The sequence below is a fragment of the Natrix helvetica genome (assembly GCF_964273705.1).
Source record: "Natrix helvetica genome assembly, chromosome: 1".
Taxonomy (NCBI): Eukaryota; Metazoa; Chordata; class Lepidosauria; order Squamata; family Natricidae; genus Natrix; species Natrix helvetica.
This window is the reverse complement of record NC_138548.1, coordinates 269,496,157-269,516,927: the sequence shown is the minus strand read 5'-3', so window position 1 is coordinate 269,516,927 and position 20,771 is coordinate 269,496,157. Positions and strand designations below refer to the sequence as shown.

Sequence of the window (20,771 nt, the reverse complement as noted above, 5' to 3'; positions counted from 1 at the left end):
CTCAAGTTCCTTCAATCTTGGAGGTTAATGCCCCATTCGAACATCTACCAGTAGGCAGCCTTTTTCTGTCCAACTGGATGAAGCATGGTTCTCCTGCTTCCCCAGTCCTGCCTATAGGACTGCAATGTTTTGTTTTTCCTTTTAAAAATGTGTTTAAATTGCAACACAGGAATATTGCAACTTTGTTATTAAGCTAAATTTTCAATTCTTCCTTGCTAAGAAGTTTTCTGGAAGGAAAAACATGAAGGAATAATCTCTAAATGAAAAGGTGGGCACATGCCTTTCCTGCATGATTTGGGAAGGACATGACCAGTCAGGGCTTACCGTGGCCATAGCACAGACTAAACACCAGCTGCAATCTAGACTGGAATTTCTGAAGTTGACTTTGGAAGCAGCCAGAAACAACGTGGGAGACGAGCATCTTACATTACAATACAGAACTGTTCTCTATTACTTTAGGAAGTCCGGACAGGAATTGGATCTATTGTAATTACACATAAAGAACAGGATCCATGTTTAATTATAAGGGTTTGGACAGGAAGGAGATGCCAAATCTGAATCCAGCTCATACACCTCCCAGACAATATTCCCATATCTCACCTCCAACACCACAGAACACTTTTGGTGACATAACAATGGCTAGGAAGTGGGTTTGGCTTTTGCATAAAAAGTTGTCCATTTGATCCTCCAGTTTATATATTGGGACATCCAGGATGAATGTAAATAGGGCTGGTCTGCTGTCTTATATTATTAGAGCCAGAGCATCTAATGGGTTTGGTTTCCACTTCTGCTGATTCTTTCCCTGGTTGCTTTTTCAGATTCCCACTCTGCAGCTACAAAAAGCAAAACTAGTGAAGACATCACCCAAACCTCCAAATATAGTCCAGCTTATTCTCCAGATCCATATTATCACTCAGAAACAGAGTATTGGACTTTTCAAGGTTCACCTAAAGGTAACATTCTCCATTCAGGACACTAAAATCTTTATATTCCAACTATACCCCATATGTCAAGGATTTATTGGGGGGAGATTATATCTGAGATCTCCAAAAGAGGACAAGGTGCATTCTATGACAGATAACCCTGGTTCTCTGAAAGCCTTGGATGCAGTCCCGAAGATGTCCAAGTTAATTATCAAGTTGAAATATGATATAAGAAGGAAATTATTGCATGTATGATTGGACAGTACATGTTCAATTTCTTGAAATATGAACATAAATAATGTTACACAAAATTTATATTTTATTATGGACCCACCTACTTTCAATTCTAACAGCACCCTGACCTCCCACTCTCACTCCCCTGCACATCAGATTTTGATGGCCCTGCTAAAAAGAATAGATCACACAGGGCAACAGAAATAAGTCTTAAACCCATCCCCAATAATTGGTTGCCTTACTCTGACATTGGGCAAACTCCAAACTGAATGCTTTGACTATATTTCCTTATAGCTCCCCGAGTTCGAAGATTCTCATCAGGAGGAGAAGAAGATAGCTTTGATCGAGGGATGCACAGAGTGAGTGTTCAGCTCTGATTAACTTTTGCCCCTGCTGTCATGCTGGTGTAGACAATACTTTTTTTTTTCCTCTTGTGGTAGTGAAACCTCTGTGTTTTTTCTATGCGGACCTCTAGTGCGTCGGAAAGGAGGACCTCGGTTATTTTCTGTATAGTCTCAGATAAAGCCACCTTCCTCTGTGATGAGGTAGACCCGCCTGATGGCTATCAGATATGCTGGTCTTACAAAATTCATATGGTTGGTTGGAAAATATGGAAGTTGAACTCCACCTCATCTAACATTGATAGTTGCTAAAAACAGTGACCTCACCCAGCCTATCTCATACAAGATATTGTTTTTGCACATTATTATATTGTATTGTGTGTGTGTCTGCTTTAGGTCATTGTATTGATAATAACCAAATATTAGTCTTAAGCAGACCTTTCTGTAAAAACAAGATGCTCCCTATTAAATGCATATGTATATAAAATTTGGTGTGCCTAAAATTCCACACCAAAGCTGAAAGAAAAAGTTTGCCTCTATGACTCTTACTCTTTTTTTACCTTTACTTTTTAAAATATGTAGCTCCAGACAGGAATTGGCCGATTGATACTGAAGGAAGAAATGAAGGCCCGTGCTAATTCATACATGGACCCTTGGACACCTCCCCGCAGTTCAGCAAGCAGCAGAGAAGCTCTTCATACAGCAGGCTACGAGGGCTCCTTAAATGGCTGTAAGCAACAGCAGGCACATCACAACCACTCTGCCTGCCAGCAGAGGGCTGTTTTGGGGAACCCTCAACAGTGAAAGATTGAATAGTCAGCAGTTGATGTTCTCTAGGAACCCTAATTGTATGTGAGGACCCCAGAGTATCGATCTCCCACCAGAGTGTTGAGATCAGTTGAAATCAGATATTCAACCTGCTAGCACTGGAAAGCTCCAATGATAGCAGCTCAATGACAAACAAGAATAGACTTGAAGAAATTTGTACAATTGAACAAAACTATGGATATGATCATTCCAGCTAGATTTTACTTGCTCAGTACAAAAAACATAATAAAAGGGGGATGGAACTGGGGCTAAATGCCCATTAGCCAATCAACATAATTTCTAGTGATGTAATAGGAATGAAAACAAGTTTTATATCAACTCAAAATTGTTGGACCACACTAAAAATTACTAGTGGAAAATGGCCTTAGAGCAGTGGTGTGTTGCAGGCAGTACGCCCCAGTAAGGGTGTACCAGTGCCTGCAGGGAGCACCGGGTACCATTCCAGTACAGTGCTCTGGAGGGCCCACCTGCCCACTTGTCCTTCTTACCTGTATTGGAGCTCTTAGCGCATACGGTGCCTGCGCAATGCTCTGCCGAGCAGCTGGAGTGTCGCGGAGGCTCGCTGAGGCGTCACAAATGGTAGGACACATGCGTGCATGTGGGAGACTCTGGGCCCCATTGCACCATACCGGTTGCAACGGGATCCGGAACCTACCACTGCCTTAGAGGTAGAAGAGCTCTGAAAACAAAGAAAATAACAGCAGTCACAGAAGAGGAACTTTGTATGTTCAGAGTGATCAAACACAATCAATCCATTTGCTTAATTCTGTTTCTGGCTCTTGTACTGCATTTTTCTGTCTGGTCAAACCATCTGATTTTTTTGCCATGCTAAAAATAAAGCCATAGAATAAGCTCTTAAAACCTTTACCTGGTAATAATTTAAATGTAACTTTGAGCTTGTCCTTTCCCACATGCATATGCCCAACTCAGGACCACTGTCTCTACTCCATCTCTATTTTCTCTATAATTGCCTCTTGACTCTCAAGCATTTTTGCCCCTGTTCTGATTAGGGAGGTCTGCCCTCATAGTAATTCCTGCAGATCCAATATGTTGCCCTACTAATGCTAAGGAACATCAAGAAGTAGTCTTTAAATACATCCATTCCACTGCTGAGATGAGCTAGATGTCTGAAGAGATTCCTAGTTGTTTCCCTATTGGTTGTGTGCACACATACTGTACCAGGCTAGGTGATGTATACGTATGTGTATTTATATTTCAGGATGCTAAAATAAAATTCAAGAGGCTGTTGTCTAGTGTTTGTGAACAAGACTAAGCATCTAACAATAAAAACATACTCAGCAAAGCCAGATATTCCAAGACACTTGAATTTATTTGATGATATGAATCACTTTGTATCAGAGGTGGGTTGCTCCTGGATCAGCCCAGTTCGACTGAACCGGTTGTGGAATTCAGGTCTGGGTCACAGAACCAGCAGTGACCCAGGCCTGCCACATCCCTGAACCAGTTCCCTTGCCGCTGCCAGTGACACTGTGTGTGCATTTTACTGTAAATTGTTCTGTGCATGTGCAAAGAACAATTTATATTGAACAACACGCATGCAACACATGTCTGGTGTACATGGGTTGTGAACCAGTAGTAAAACCGGAAGCAACTCACCACTGCTTTGTATGTATCTCTGTGTTTCAATGAGGCAATGTGGATTTACTGCATGCACTTTGTTGCAACAGTCAACTTTCACACCGTAGAACACCTGAATGTCCTTACTACAGCTGGAATCAAAAGATATTTTTATTAGATGAACTATTTTTTCTCACTTACATTATTTTGATGGGCAGGTAGAGAATGAATGAAAGTTGAAGAATTGCAGATGTGCACCAACAATAGCATCAACTGACCACCAGATGGGACTATTGTTAGCTGAGCAGTTGTTCAATTTTAAAATTATTGTTAAAGTCAAACTAGACCTGGCATATGGGTTCCCCTTTTTGCAATCCTTAAAAAATAAATGCAAAGTAGTCTGAAGGGCTATTGGACTGAGTAGATAAATGAGATAGGAACCTGGAGCACATAACACAAAGTCTGGGGAAGGTTTTGAGTAGAAAATGTTATATAAAAGCAACAATTTAAGACATACATACAATATATTACAATTGTGCTGAAACATGGCAGTATATAAAACATGGGGTCCAGTGTCTGTATATGCAATCATAGTCATGGGTAGAGTCATATACATGTACATGCATGCATTTACACATAACTGCTTCTCATGGTTCATCAGGGCTGTGTTTTCTGAGAGATTTGAAACTCCTGCAAATAATTCCTCCATGAACCTCTAGGCCCATTTGGTGGCCCCTCTGGCCAATACTCTGTATGTATTTGTATGTGTGTGTGTACATATATGTGTGTGTGTGTGTGTGTGTGTGTGTGTATGTATTGTGTCACAACCCCTGGTATGCCCAAATATGGGAGGAACCATACTGCTTCCCTTTTTCTGTCTTTCGGCTCACCCTAGGAGCCATCCAGGCAGAAAGCCATTTTTTTAAATGTTGCCTTTGTTACATTTGTGCTAATAAATAAATAGTCTCCCTTTTTATTTATTTATCAGCACAAATGCAACACACACACACAGATATAAATATAGATATAGATACATAGATTTATAGACCCAGAAACCTGTGAAGAATATTAGATTGCACCAGCAAATGCTTCCATACTAAATCTTTCTTCCTCTCTCTCTCACCTCCCCCAGCATTCTTTTCCACCAACTAGTTTGCAGGCAGGAACATTTTGGAGGGAAGGAAGGGGTGTGGGTATCCATGTGTGTTATGGCTTTTGTGACGTGGGAGTCAGAGAATCTGCTGGCAACGTATAATCATCCAGAGTTCTCTAAAGTCATTATTATTTATTTTGTGTTCACTGTTGCTTATATATCAGGATAAGAATATTATTATCATTCTGAAACAAAATAAGAAGTTAACAGGAAACTCCCAACTCTACCCAGATATAAGGAGATCCAGTACCACCTACCGCTTGGACAGTATCATGACATTATTCTCATAGTGGTGTCATCACCTAAGACAGTTTTTTTGCAGGAGTGTAGCTAGTTTAATGCTCTTAGGGGGGGTAAATGCCAACAATGCACCTGATATCTTGGTTTGTCTTCTTTTATAGCACCCCGGTCACACTACCTGGCAGACAGTGGTATGTGTTTCTTGACTTCCTGCCTCTTTTGCTTTGTGTTCTTCAATCCATTTTACCTCTCTAATGGGTTTTGAATGGACTTGATGAGTTATGGGAGTCTTTACCCACAATTAGGTGGTGATATTTATGGACTGTTATATGGCTTCACATATGGCATCCATAATGTTCAGGAGTAAAGCTGAAATGGCAACCCTACTATTTATTAAACAGAGTGAAATAAGCTACTATTCTCAGGTTGAGATAAACCTGAGGTAACCCATTTTGGGAGGCAGTTCTCATGGGATTAATTATCTGTGATTTACTTCATTAACGTATGGTTAGAACTAATAGGAATGGGTTTGTATGTTCTGAATAACTTTGCCTATCATGCCTTCAGTTAAATTCTGCTATTCTGGGGAGTGTGGTTCTTTCAGAGAAAATGTGGTGAAATAAATAAGGAGTTAGTCAGGCATAAGAAAGAACAGAAATCAGATCCTTGCTCTGAATAGGCAACCTTGGACTAGTCATCTTTTAGCAGTCATACCAGCTGATGATGAAGAAATTGGTAAAGAATCACATAGTCTATGGCACACTTATTTGAAGAAAGGCAAGATTTAAAAAAAAAAATCAATACAGATATAGTCCTTGACTTACAACACTAACAGAGTCCGAAATTTCTGTCATAAATCCAGATACTCAGATGAACAAGCACGTTTTTTGGACTTTTTTGTAGCTGTCTTTATGCAAATGCTGTGATTGTTAAGTGAATCTATGTATTCTTCTGCATGTTTGTTTTTATTTTTCCTGGAAAGTGGCTGAAAAGACCGGAAACCAGCAAAAAAAGTTTGTAAATTTCAATCATGTGAGAGCAGAACACTGCCACCGACCATAAAAGTGAGCTGGTTGCCAAGTGCCCAAAATGCAGTCACGTGACTGCAGGAGTATGTCCAGCTATTGAACAGGGTCATAAGTGGCCTTTGGGTGCTCTGTTGTAACTTTGAACAGTCACTAAGTAATTTAACATTTGTTAAGCAAGGACTAATTATAATAGCAATATTTATGCTATGAGTGGACATTCTTTCTGTTTCTTCTGATAATTACTAGTACTCTTCTGTAGCTAACCACAAGAGGATACTTTTTCTTCACTGGAGATATTAATTCTGACTTGCCCATTCTCTTTTTTCCCCTCAGATCCCCTCATTTCAAAATCAGCTTCTCTTCCTGCTTACAGAAGGAATGGGCTGCATAGGGTAAGAGTGGCCATAGATTTCCACCCCAAGTGAAAGTATTTCCAATTATATGTCTGAAAACTGCCATTTTAATAAAATTAACATTGCCCTCCCCATCATGATAATTTCTCATTGTAAGAGTCAGGAGTTCTCTAAGCTATCGTTGAGAGTCATGTCGGTGTCAGAAATGGGACTGATGTCCTTCCACAAGCATTATGCTGAGAGAGAGTATTGGGCAGTTGCTAAGAAACAGTTAGGGAGACTCCTGGTGAAGATACAAACATATTAGATTACGCGTGGGAGTTTGGGATTAGAAAACCACAGCCACTCCTGAATATATAAGAATAGCTGGTGCCTCCGAACGGCTTCTTTAACTAGAGTGGAAAGCATTTGTCCAGTGTATAAAGTTTCTGCTGGAGAAGCAGTTTCATGATCTAAGCTCAGGCCTATGTACTATATTCCATAGAGCCTGCTTGTTGCTTTGTAGCACAATCCATTGCTAAATGAGAGGAAAGTTTACATCATTGGAATAAATCCTGGATCATATTCCCTCTCTCTTGTCAGAATGAGGAAGCTCTCTGACACAGCTGGGAGATGGAAGGGATAAGGAAAGATTTATATTGTGCCCAGCATCCCTTAACTTGACCTGCTGCACAGAAATGGTGGTGGGACACTATCCCATTAGTATTGTTGAAATTAGGATCTTCACAAATCTAGCCTCTTCATGTTAATGGAATTTTTTTTTAAAAGGTTCCACAAAGGATACAATGTATTGGGATAATACTATTCATGAACATATGAACTAATCTTATAACTTCAAAACTATTACAATTTTTAGCTAATATGTAACCTATTTCAGAACCAAACAATCTCATTAAGGCTTGAGAATTATTGTAATGCTAATATATCTGATTTTGGGCAATCAATAAGATGACACTTAGATAAACCTCCTCAAAGGATTATTATGTGAATAACATTAAACATTGTTATTGAGGGCATTGTCTTGAACCAGACTGGCATACAAAACTAAATATAAACAAGCAAAAATGTTATTGGTTCCTGGGGAGAATATTCATATAAAGGCAAAATATTCCAAATTGAAGCTTTAAGTCAATTTTCATTTCTAAGATTAATGTGCTGTTACCCTTCTAGCATATTTTCCTCTAGAAAACACTGATTTTGGAGAAGACTTTTTTTTCTTTGTTTCAAAAGGCATCTGGACTGTTTAGAGAAAGAAGAAGACATTTCACTTCTAAACCACAAAGCTTCATCGGTTCTGGCCAGAACCGATAAAGCTTCTTGGATGAGAAACAAAATTATTTCTCCTCCTTCCTTCCTTCCTTCCTTCCTTCCTTCCTTCCTTCCTTCCTTCCTTCCTTCCTTCCTTATCTCCTTTTGAAAAAGTATCTTGGCACAACTATGGCCCAGATGACTGAGAATCTCCACAGACATGTTTATTTTTTCCTCTTAGCTCCTCCTCATCCTACATTATTTCTCTGATTAATCTCCCTTACCCTTCACTCTCATTGCCAGTACAAACAAATGGCAGGAAAAATTGATTAACATCTTTATTGAACCAAGCATTTTCATATACTGTAGTTCTTGCTGGAAGCAACTATAAAATAATAGAAGAATTTTTAACTGGATTCTTTTCCTGTTCCGTTTACTGACCATTTCTTCTTCCATACTATAATTTTCTATGCAGCCTCCCAGCGCTGAACTCTTCCACTATGACAGCACAAATGCCGTCAACTGGGGGATGCGAGGTGAGTGGAATGACCTTAGACAGAATTTTGGGGTGTGTGGTATGATTCATAGACTTGTTGACTGATAGGTTAGATTTTATCAATGTATTATAATGATGACTGCTTTTAGGCAGGCTAAGATTGGGTGGCACATCCATGTGCTAAATTGATACTGTGTTCTTGGGGCCTATACCAGAATCTTAATTTGCGTGTTCCCAGATTTTCTCCTATCAGAATTTATACTGGCCTGAGATAGTGCTGTTAATATATTAGGAAAATATTTCTGAAAAACTACAAATTTTTACAAAAGAGCAACAGATTTGGCTGTGGTTATAACAAGTTAAATTGTGGTGCCTGGTGAAATCAATCTTCAGTTCAGAGTCTGCTCAACAATTAATGGTGGGAAATATGACACTGATTAGATTCAAATGACATATGAAGCCCACATGTTGTTGGCTTCTGATATAAAGTTTTAAGATTTAATGTTAAGGAAAATTGTGATTAGCAGAAGCAAAAACATTCATCCTATTAATCTTTTGTGGATAGTAAACACAGTTGTAGTTGGCACATAGTGGCAGTTGCAAGAGAAAGCATTTGCAACACTGAAGTCTATCGTTATTAGCTTCTGCTGTTTCAAATATTGAATTGTTCATTCTTTAAATATAACCTTTTAATCAAATGTATCAGAATAAAAGTCTTCTGTTTTTGGAAAACACTTGTGTTCTATCAGTATATTCAAATCCCCCAAATGGTCCATGGCCAAATAAATTTAGAAAACACTGAACTAAACAAATCTATACCACATGACTAGAGTGTCCCATCCTCAAATTTAGCTTTACAATGAATTTCTTTTATGTTGTTTTAAAGGTAGTCTATAGTGCTACCTATTATGGTCAAGCGGGCCCAAATAATGCCTAATTTTGCAAATACCACAGTATCAATGGGGGAGGGTATTTTGTTTTAATTTTTAAGTAACAACAAGAGGGTTTACAAATGCCAAAGATGCCATTGTTGAACAAAAGGAACTGGACACTGACTTATCTTTTTTTTGTCTCCCACCCTCTCTGTCTTATTTTTTTTCAGAATACAAGGTAACATGCTCTCAAGAACCTTATGAGATTTCTAGAATCATGGATGCTCTTTCTTTGGAAAGCAGGAAGCTGTCACTATACTAAATAGCAACCAGGAAAAGCTGCATTAATAACCAAGTTAAAATCGAATCTGATCTTGTTCTCTTTTGCTTCTTTTGGTGCCTTGAGTAACATCTATTTGAATAAAGGCATCATCAATGCCTATTTCTAAGTCAGGAGCATCTAAACCAGTGTTTCTCAAACTTGGCGACTTTAAGTCCTGTGGACTTCAACTCCCAGAATCCCCCAGCCAGCAGGACTTAAAGTCGCCAAGTTTGAGAAACACTGATCTAAACCTTTTGCCACCACACTTCCCTTTAGTGAAGTCTTAATGTACACCTCCCCTAAAAATCTAAATACCAAAATGTACAAATTAACAATGAAAGCATTGCAAGTTTCATTGTATTGTATTCATTGTGTTCATTTTGCTGTTTGGATGGTGGGTTTATTGTAATAAAGTAATTGAAATACATCCTTCACATTCCCTTGTTCTCTGTCTGTACCTCTCCCAAAAAGGTACAGCTCAGAGTTTGGAGAACCCAGTCCTCAATGGTGAACTTCAGATGTACTGAATTCCCATGATCATAAACTAACAGGCCTTGGAGGATTCTGACTTTGGGTTATGAAACTAGTATATATGTGGATGATGCTGACCTGAGTTTGATGATTTAGAAAGAAATCCTTGTACTCCTTATATTTGAGACATATAAAAAAAGAATTGTTTGAAAAAATAATAATTGTATGAATGAATGAATGTATTTTGTGAAAATATGTGCTTTTAAAGAACAGATATACTGTAGCTATGGAAAGCCTTAAGAATGCTAAGGGATGGTAAAATATAAATGAAGTAAAGAAAAAGGGTATTTGAGGAATTAAGTAAAGGATATTAGAAGTCAAGAAAGGGTGAAAATGAAAATGTTGCTCTACATTGCTTCTACTTTTATTTTTAACACTTGATGGAACCTTCTTTTCAATGTGCCAAGAACACTGACTGCCGTTCAATTGCTATTAAACAAATGAAAATAAATCATTTCCCTTAGATATTACAATTATATCCCATCTGGGTTGTAATTTCATAATTCTCCTGTGATCGTGGAGACAGCAGCCAGACTGGGTTTATTCCATCCACTAACCAATTGGACTGAGTCTACACTTATGATGTCATCGGGCCCTTGTGGCTCCTGTCCAGTTCAGACTCAGTCCAACCAGGACTAGCAGTGAGAATTGATCTCTCCTCCAAATTTTAGCTTTATAACATTAATTGGCGATTTTGTACAATTTTTTCCCCCTTTAAATTGACTTTTTAAATCATTTTTTTTCTTCTGACCAAATTGGAGGGAAATTCAAAAAGGCTTTCTGGCTGCCTCTCTTTAGCCATTCTGACTCCCTGCGGCCACGAGTTCACTCAGGAAGCCTGCCTTGCAGTCAGATCGGCCAGCTCACGAGCTATGGCTCCGTAGCTGTTTCTCCAAGGCGCTCCTGGACTGGGCACCTGAAGAGACGCGCGACCAGCCCTTTCACACGCAGTGGTTCCAAGTGAAGTGGGTGGCCATTCTATGGAGCGCCCGGCCACTTTGAGTGTCGGTGGCCATTTTGCGGGTTGGAAAAGCCCGCAAAGATAGTGGCTGCCATTTTGAGGCTTAGAAAAGCCTTGGAAGAAAAAAAGTCAGCCATTTTAGACATTTTAAAAAAGGCACGAACTCTGCAGCAGCCGTTACAAGTGCCCAGCGACCCAGGATCATTCTAGGTGGACCGGATCAGGAGCGCCTGGCCATCAAACAGGTGAGACCGTTGCCTATCTTTATTGTGGCTTGATTTATGTCAGGGAAGATGGCTGACCAAGCTGTGTCTGCAGATAGAGGATTAGAGGAGGCAGGGCCATTGGGGGCGAAGATCAGTAGGAAGAGGCAAGCCAAAGAGGCTCCTTCCTCAGGGGTAAATCCCAAGGTCTCTAAAGCCACTACCAGGGCAGAAGAGCGAAGGCAGAAGGCTCTTGAGAAAGAATTTCAGAGGCCCCCAAAACAACAAGTTCTAACTGCCCAGCCCTCCCCCGTCCTCCCAAGGGTCTCCAAGTTGTCTTCCCAGATCCACCTGTCTTGCCTCCCATGGGCCCTTGCCCTTCACTGGCAGATTCAGATGGGGAATTGTCTTCTTCTGAGTACTCTTCTTCTATAGAACAACAGAGGCAATTTCTTTAATGTCCCTCTCAATAGGGAATGCACCTTTGAGCAGGCTTCCCTCCCTATGGCGCATGGTTCAGGGATTCCCCAAGCCATGTACACCTCTCCTGCAGATATGGCAACCATCATTGCTGAAATCATCAAACAGGTCATGGCTGCTAGCCTACAACAGCGCCCCCAACCTGCTCCATCACATAGCCACAAGCATAAATCTTCTGCAGCTGCTCCATAACCTGATCCCTCTGCTTCTATTTCTCAGGCATCAGTTGGTGGTGAACTAGATAATCTGCGGGATTCAGATCTGTTTGACGATGAGGTGGTCACCCTGGATGCCCCGGTCTTTGCCGGATTATTTAAAACTGAGCGTTTTAAGTCGCTACTGCTTAAGGCCATTAAAGCTGCTAACTTGCCATCTTCTGCTTCAGCTTCTACTTCACAGGAAAAACCAACAGAACCGGCTACAACTGAGGGTCCCAGTACCTCATTCACCGAACCCATGGTGGAAAAAGAGGTGATCCCTGTTCCCAAGATCTTCCTGAATGTGATCCAGAAGCAGTGGGAGTCCCCGGGCATGGGTCCACAGCCAACCAACCTCGGCAAACATCTCTATAACATTGCACTGGAACTCACCAAATTCCTCGAGTCTCCCCAAGTGGATGCACTGGTTGCAGCACTTTCATCCCCTATTGTGGTCTCTGGAGCCCCTGAAGAGGCCATCAAGCCTGAGGAGAAAAGGTCAGACCAAACCTTAGTCAAAAACTATCAGGGAGGGGCCTGGGCCATTAGTACGTCCACTGCCACTTCCTTTGTCTCTAGAGTGGCCCTAGTCTGGATTGAACAGCTTCAGGAGTGCATTTCTCCTACTGACATAGACACTTTTCGGTCATGACCAGGCGTCTGCTTTGGCTCAAGGCATGGCAGGTGGATGTCTGTACCAAGTGGCACCTGGCAGCCTCCCCCTTCAGTGGCATCCAATTATTTGGTACCCCTTTGGATCCATACCTCACGGAATCTAAAGAGAAGTGCAAGGTCCTTTCATGCATCTATAAAAAAACAGGACAGTCGTCCCGCTCCTTACTACAGGAGGTCGCCCTTTCGGCCAGCAGATGGGGAATGTCATTCTCCTGCCTGCAACGTCAGTCCTACACTCCCATACAGATATTTCACCAGGACAGATCTAACAGAAACGCACCGCGTTTTCCCTCCAAGAAGTATTACCGTGGAGGGAGCAACCGCCAATTTTCATGACAAAAATGACTATCTGGACTTTCTTCCGATCGGAGGCCACCTGGCGTTCTTTGCCCACCACTGAGAAGAGATCATAACAGACAATTGGGTACTCAAAACTGTTAAATTTGGCCTCATGCTGGAATTCCTCTCCAACCCCCAGGAACACTTCGTGCCATGCCTGGTTTCTCGGTGTCCTCGCAAGAGGGCACTGATGGAACAGGCCATTCAGCACCTGATGGAGATCTGGGCCATCCAACCGGTTCCTGCCCATCAGGAAGGGCAGGGTTTTTATTCCCGCCTGTTTCTGGTACTGAAGTATTTGGGGGGGATGGAGAGCAATTTTGGATCTAAAATCATTGAACCACCATATTGTCTATCCTCTTGTTGTCCAGGTCTCCGACTCAAGCAGAAAGGGATCATGCTCTCACCATTCACACAGGTTTGGGGTGAATCTCAAGAAGAGTCATCTCGTTCCCGGCACTCGCAATTCTTCACCTCGGGGTCTTGAAAGACACCATGGTGGGGAGGGTGTTTCTGTCCAACGACCACATTCTCAGTCTGAAGGAAATTGTCAGGAAGGTTCTGCACCTACGCAAGGCATCCCTTCTTCTCTCCCAAGTCTTGGGCAAGATAGTGTCTTGCTTCGGGGTTGTCCCATGGGCCAGGTTCCACAGCAGGACCCTTCAATGGTTCATGCTTTCCCATCAAAAGGCCGACAGGAGCTGCTCCCCTCTCCTGGTCCCCCTTCCCAGTCAGGTCTTACAGTCCCTCAAATGGAGGCAATCACCGGCAATTTTGCAAGGGATATTGTTCAGGGATCCGGACTGTCTCACACTTACGATGATGCAAGTCTGACGGGGTGGGGGGCACACATGCAGGACCTAGTAGCTCAGAGTCAGTGGTCCTTCGAAGAGAGCCAAAACAGCATAAATTGGCTAGAGTTACGGGCAGTTCTCTTCGCCCTCAAACAATTCCAACATAGGGTTCAGGACCACCACATATTAGTCCTAACAGACAATACCACGACCAAGGCACACATAAACAGGCAGGGGGGAACAAGTTCCTGGCCTCTGATGCAGGAGTCCAACCTGTTGTGCCAGTGGGCGGAATCTCACCTGTCATCTCTCAGGGCAGAGCACATCTCAGGGGCTCCAACATCCAGGCAGACTGGCTGAGCTGGACCAGGATAGATCAGGCGGAGTGGAGCGTCCATTTAAACCACTTCCATCGACTGACACTACGATTCGGTCTCCCAGTCCTAGACCTGTTTGCGATGGCAGACAACAACCAGGTACCCAGGTATTACTCGTGATTCATGGATTCCATGGCAGAAGGAGTAGATGCCCTCAGGTACCATTGGCCCAAAGGTCTCCTGTACGCATTTCTGCCTCTTCCCCTCATTCAGAGAGTAATTCAGAAAATGTTGGAGCAGGAGGCAGAACTATTGCTGCTAGGGCCAAATTGGCCATGCTGGCCTTGGTATGCCAACCTAGTGACTCTCTCAATCTCCACTCCATAGCACATTCCATGGTCTCTCCTGTCTCTACACCAAGGTTCAGTTTGTCATCCCGACCCCGAGTGGCTACAATTAACTGCATGGCGATTGAGCAGCAAGTCTTAACAGCCAATAGCATCTCCCTCAACATCACTGCTACCATTCAGGCATCACACAGAAGCTCTACTAACCGCATTTACAATGCCACTTGGAGGGCACTCGCACTGTGGTGTACCAACAAGACTATTGAGCCACCTAAAGCGTCCATTCCACAGATATTGGACTTCTTACAAAGGGGACTTGCTCAGGATCTTACCCCTAATACGTTACGCTGACAGGTGGCTGCTTTGGCTTCTGTCCTAGACTGTCTTGCCTCCAACTATCTACCTTCTCATCCCTTGATACAGACATTTCTCCGTGGAGCATCCAACCTGCGTCCCCCTGTCATCCATAGGTATCCGACTTGGGACTTGCCTCGTGTCCTAGAGGCTCTGACTTCCTCGCCCTTTGAACCTATGAGATTGACTTCTTTGAAATTGTTGTCCTTTAAGACATTGTTTTTGGTGGCTATAACATCTGCCAGATGTATTTCTGATTTGGCTGCCTTTTTAGTCAGGCATGACTTATGCATGTTCCATCCAGACCGGGTTTTTTAAGACTGGACCCAACATTCATACCGAAGGTGAATAGCTGCTTCCACAGAGGTCAAGAGTTAACCTGCCTTATTTCTGATCTCCTCATCATGAGAGGAAGCGTAAGTGGCACACTCTTGACATACGATGTGCCCTCAAGATCTACATCGACCACACCGCTTCATTCCACCACTCGAAAGCTCTCTTCGCATCCTTTCACCGGGCCACCTTGGATAACAAGGCTTCGTCGTCAAGTCTCGGGCGGTGGATCAGAGCCTGTATTAAACTGTCTTATGAACTTCAGTCCTTGCAGGCTCCTCTAAACATTACAGCTCATTCTACACATAGTGCTGTGACAACTGCTGCTTGGTCCACGCAAGCCACATTAGAAGAAGTCTGCCGGGCAGCCAAATGGGTGTCTCCCATGGTCTTCATGCGTCATTACAAGTTAGACAAGTATGCGTCGGCTGACGCAGCTTTTGGGCACAGGGTGCTGCAACAAGTGCTTGTGCCTTAATGGACTTTCTTTAGTATCCCCACCTTAGTGGACAGCCCAGTCTTTGGTATGTCCCAGTCTGGCTGCTGTCTCCACGATCACAGGAGAATGGGCGTTGGTTCTTACCTGATACACTCATTCTCTGTTGAAGTGGAGACAGCAGCCAGCCCCACCCTGGGGTGTGTCATGGAATTCAGAACTTTTTTGTACGGAGGAGAGAGAGAGAGAAACAGAGGATATGGATTTGACACATGTACGTTTTTGCTCACAATTCTCACTTGAGTCTACAGTTTTCCTTCATCTGAACTGGGGAGGAGCCACAAGGGCCCAATGACATCATAAGTGTAGACACAGTCCAATTGGTTACTGGACAGAGTAAACCCAGTCAGGCTGCTGTCTCCACTGTTGTTGTTGTTGTTGTTATTATTATTTGTCCTGAGCAAACAGAAACTGTAAATATCAATGTTACACTGAATAGTGTATTGTAATTCTCCAAAAATATTCTTGTACTTCTCTTATGGCATGCGTTAAATTGTGAGTTGCCAGATTCATATTACAATTGGAAAGTGCTTAAATCTAATTAAATTAGTAAATAAATAAATAATTTTTCATCTCCACCAGCATTTTTACCCCGATTCCTTCACAAAGCAGTCTGGGAACTCTGCAATGATTATCTTCACTTCTACTGATTGCAAATCACAGGAAAAAATGTAGGGAATCAGTACTCACACTCTTCATAGCTGATTAATAGGAGAGGAAAAATAAGACATGCTACCAATGTCCCAACTGCTGAGCTATCATGGGTCGTGGTGTAATAAAAAATCACATCGTCACCATGTCACACAGAAAAGGAAACAAATTAGCAGCATCTCAACTCATATTTAAAAGTATGTGAAATTGCTTAGTGTTTCCAAAACAAAGAATCCCAAAAGATTATAATGGAAAACTATCTGAAGACCATTTCTTTACAATGTAAAGAAAAATGCTGGTTCCCTGTAAAGGCTTCCTAACCGTCTTCTACTATTCCTCTGTGGCAATTTAAAAAAAACCTCGGAATTTGAAAAGACAAAATGTTAAGCATGCTGACAAATTTGCAACCTTTCCAAAAGAACACTCTGATGAGGGTCAAATGATACTACCCTATTTCCCTGAAAATAAGACCTCCCTGGATAATAAGCCCAACTGGGCTTTTGAGTGCATGTGCTGAAATAAGCCCTCCCCCAAAATAAGACCTCCCTGAAAATATTGTAACACAACAGCAGCCGTGAGGTGACCACGCTCGCCGCATCCTGCACCTCAAAAATAATAAAACCTCCCCAAAAATAAGGTCAAGTGCTTATTTCAGGGGTTAAAAGAAATTAAGACCCTGTCTTATTTTCGGGGAAACACGGTACCAAACAGGATGCTAAATCTCTATGAGCAGAACTTAAGACTAGGTGCTAGAAAGCCATATTAGACAAACATTTTGCCCAAAGGGAAAATGGACTCCTTACGAGTTTTATAGAGATGCTGCACTTCAACAGGTAGGAAATACCAGCATTGCTGTGATTTCCAATAAACTGAAACACTCACTTCCCAACATAGAAAATATTGTGAGATCAATCGATCCAAGGCTAAATCCTAAAATGATGCAAAATGATGGTATGGAAGCTCCCAAACATATGATATACATTTTTTCCAAAACTATGTTCAACTGATTCTTGTTTTTCTGATTATTTCATCCAGCATCACATTTTTTCTTTTGTAGATATATCCTTATGAGTTGCTTTTGGTGACAACTAGGGGAAAAAATCGCTTGCCCAAAGATGTGGACAGAACTCGGTTAGAGGTAAGTCAAATCCAGCATCTGGAAATCTCCTTCAAGTACTTCTGGAACCTCTGAAACTGAATCTTCCCATTCCTTGGATTTTGTATGTCAGCAAGATCCAAGAAAAGATCTACCAGAAAGATATTCTGTATAGACAGATGCTACCAAATTCATATCTGTGACTATGTAATATTACAGACAGACTATTGAATTACTGGTAGATAGATTTCAGTTAAGTGAAGGGTAACGTAAACACTTTTAAACTAATATACATACCTAACATGCATACCTATATTGAGCCTAACTATACAAGTAACTAAGGAGTGCAGTATTTCAGGGCAAGTATTGCCACAATATTGAGATTGTGGCAACTTATAAATCTGATCGATTCATTCATTGATAGGCGATAAAAGATGATGGATTAGATAGGCAGACAGACAGAACTAATCAAGAAAGGGGAAAATACTGAACCCGCTACAAGCAAGGAAAATCACTACAGTTTTCTTCTTTCCCCTACATGTTAGATGCCAGTCTTAACAACCAAAAGATTCCATGCCTTTAAACTGTTCTCACAGCTGCTGCTTGACAAAATGTTCTTTCTAAATCAGTTTCTTTCCTCATTTATGGAACCTAAGGCGAATCATTTATCCTTGAAACATACTTTTCCTGTCTGTAAGTAATTAAGACTCAGGTTGTTTTTAGACGGAACTTTTGATCTACAGTTTTATGGTCCATCCTGATAATTTCTCAGTGGATGAAAAAAATATATAATTTATATTTCTTTAATAATCAGCTTAGATTTGGTCTTCTTTTGGTCAATTTTGTTTTAAGTAAAGAAATGGCAAGAAGTACTTGGAGAGAAAGACCCAAAACAGAAATACAAATCATCAAAGATATGGATGTTTTTGGCTGTTTCTGCTCTTAGAAGCTTCGGCTTGTTTATCACCCGTTCCTCCTCCATTCTATTCCTGTATATCAAAGTTGTGAGCACACAAACCTGGGCGTTACAGGAATGTTAATAATATAACAGGAAGAGGACAATACAATACCTTGAGTCTAGAAGTATTTTGTAGAGAAAAACAAAAATACATAAAGAGAAACACATGCGAGCACACCAAATGTATGGTTGCATGTCTGTCACTCTAGACATCTTCATGGGAAATTGGAACAAGTAGGTGAGAATGGGCTGGAAGAGAGGCTGGGGTGAGTGACTCAGATATTTAGATCTCCAAATTCATCAAGGTCCACCTCTGGTATGAAAGTCCTTTCAATAAATCACCAAAATGGATTGTGTGAATAATTGTGCTACAAACTCCAACAGATTACTATGAGAGAAGGGTCATGTCTGGGTGCAAATGTAGAGCCTGAAGATACAGTGGTGTAAACTAAATGTTGCCTCACAGCTTACACATATATTTCAAATCAGGTGCCTGTCATCACACTTGTACATTAGCCATACTTGTATAACAGCATACCTCTCTGTTCTCTTTCCAGCGCCATCTGTCCCCAGAGGAATTTTACCAGGTGTTTGGCATGACTATTGCTGAATTTGATCGCCTGGCTTTGTGGAAAAGAAATGAATTGAAGAAGCAGGCTCGGCTATTTTGAAAACAGTATATATAAAAACTATATAAATATCTCTATATAGAAGCTCTGTATAGTACAGAGTAGAATCTCTGGCTGTTCTCTTTGGAAGCCTGTAGAGTGAACCGAAGTCTCACAGATATTTTTATGCTCTTTGTTTCTTTTATTCTTTTTTTTAAAAAGAGTAACTCTTATTTGGGAAACTTTTCAAGTGTGGGGAGGATGTGGGAACCTGTTTTATACTGAGCTGTTTCTTTTTCTTACATCAATGTTGAGAACCTTGGGCATTATCGTAGCTCACCTGTGAGCCTCTTAAAAGCAAGTCTAGAGAGATAGGATGATGGAACTGGGGGCATGTTTTGATAGAGCCAATCATCCTTATACGCTTCCCCCCACCCCATGGCTTCAGAATAACTGGAATATGCTGCTCAATCAGGCCAAGGATTTATCTCAACCTGCCTTTTGTTTCTAACAGTAGCTCAACAAATATCTTTTGCATTTTTCTATTATTTTCCTCACTATCTTAATCATCTCCAAGGCTATACACACACACACACACACACACACACATACATATAAAAGAATGTTTGCTGGATAGATTTTGGTTTTATTCGTGTCCCTTTATACCAGTTTAAATCTTGGTGTAAGATCTCACAACACACACATGTATATGTGTGTGATTTTGCACCAAGATTTAAACATGCTCATATAAAAGGATACAAATAAAACCAAAATCTATTCAGTCAGCATTCTTTTTTTTCTTATAGCAGACATCCAAATGACTCTTGGAAATTAAAAAGATTCACTTTAAGGTGATGAGCAGCCATATGCTTTATATTTCTCCCTGCAGCATCCAGCAATCAGATTGATTACCTCTATGTATGGAGGCTTTATATAGATATTATTGAGAGTAACCATCTTTAAAATGGTTCATAAATATTAGCTTGCAAAATTTCTTTTTTCTCTGAGTTACAGTGACATGCAGCTGTCTTCCATACATCTTCAGAGATCTGTAGAAAGCAATGCACTGAAACACTTACTAAAATTCATTCTGGTTCAGCAGACACTTATACATTCAGGGAATAGGAAGTTAGGTTTCTTGGAACACATAATTATATTCTCAACTAAATATTTAGGTACTTTAACACAATTTTGGATATCATTTACATTTGCACAGGTCTATATACAGCCTTCCCCAATCTAGTGGTCTTCAACCACGCTGGACTAAAACTTCCAGAAGTCATACTGAACTATGGACACTTGTAGAGACTAGTTTGGGGGTACAATCTGTGACATACACCCAATTATAATCTTCATTTCCATTATTTCAATTTCCTCTTCTATTGCTAGTCACTTTAAGCAATTTTTTAAAAAAACACTGCTATGAAAGAGCTTAACCTTACAAGATCAAACTTTAAAAAAAGCGGGGGGGTCACAGAGAATAACTGGCACCATTGTCCAATTCTCAAACAAAACAGTTCTATACCCTAATCAGTGGTTTGCTGAATAAATCATAATAGTGGAAAGCTATTAACCATAGTTTAGAAGATACAGTGACTTGATTCATATAATATATTAAGCTAAAATCCAATAAACTATATTATGGTTTAGCATGATATGTGAAGCTTGTCACTGTTGTTTTTTAAACAAACTTTGGCTATGGCTGTTAGAAAAAGAACGAAGCTTTACCCAGGCAGATGTGACGTTCAAAGCATTACATCTGAACTTTTATGTGAGTTTTATATATGTTTTATATATGTTTTCTGAAAACAGCAG

The 20,771-nt window shown here is 41.0% G+C and overlaps 1 protein-coding gene across 3 annotated transcripts in view; it reads left to right on the top strand.

The window, feature by feature from the left end:
• The window catches only part of ABLIM3 (actin binding LIM protein family member 3), a 183,373-nt gene extending 163,012 nt beyond the window's left edge, over positions 1-20,361 (top strand). For 2 of the 3 annotated variants that reach the window (XM_081937104.1, XM_081937105.1), the window contains 7 exons: positions 819-953; positions 1,452-1,516; positions 2,081-2,228; positions 5,459-5,488; positions 6,659-6,717; positions 8,402-8,462; positions 9,525-9,661. In XM_081937104.1, coding sequence (XP_081793230.1) covers positions 819-953; positions 1,452-1,516; positions 2,081-2,228; positions 5,459-5,488; positions 6,659-6,717; positions 8,402-8,462; positions 9,525-9,616 — 590 coding nt within the window. In that variant the 3' untranslated portion in view covers positions 9,617-9,661. Of the gene's footprint in view, positions 1-818; positions 954-1,451; positions 1,517-2,080; positions 2,229-5,458; positions 5,489-6,658; positions 6,718-8,401; positions 8,463-9,524; positions 9,662-17,351; positions 17,433-18,905 lie in introns of those variants that run through there. The other variant, XM_081937106.1, reaches the window with a different exon arrangement.
• The last annotated feature ends 410 nt before the right edge of the window (positions 20,362-20,771 follow it).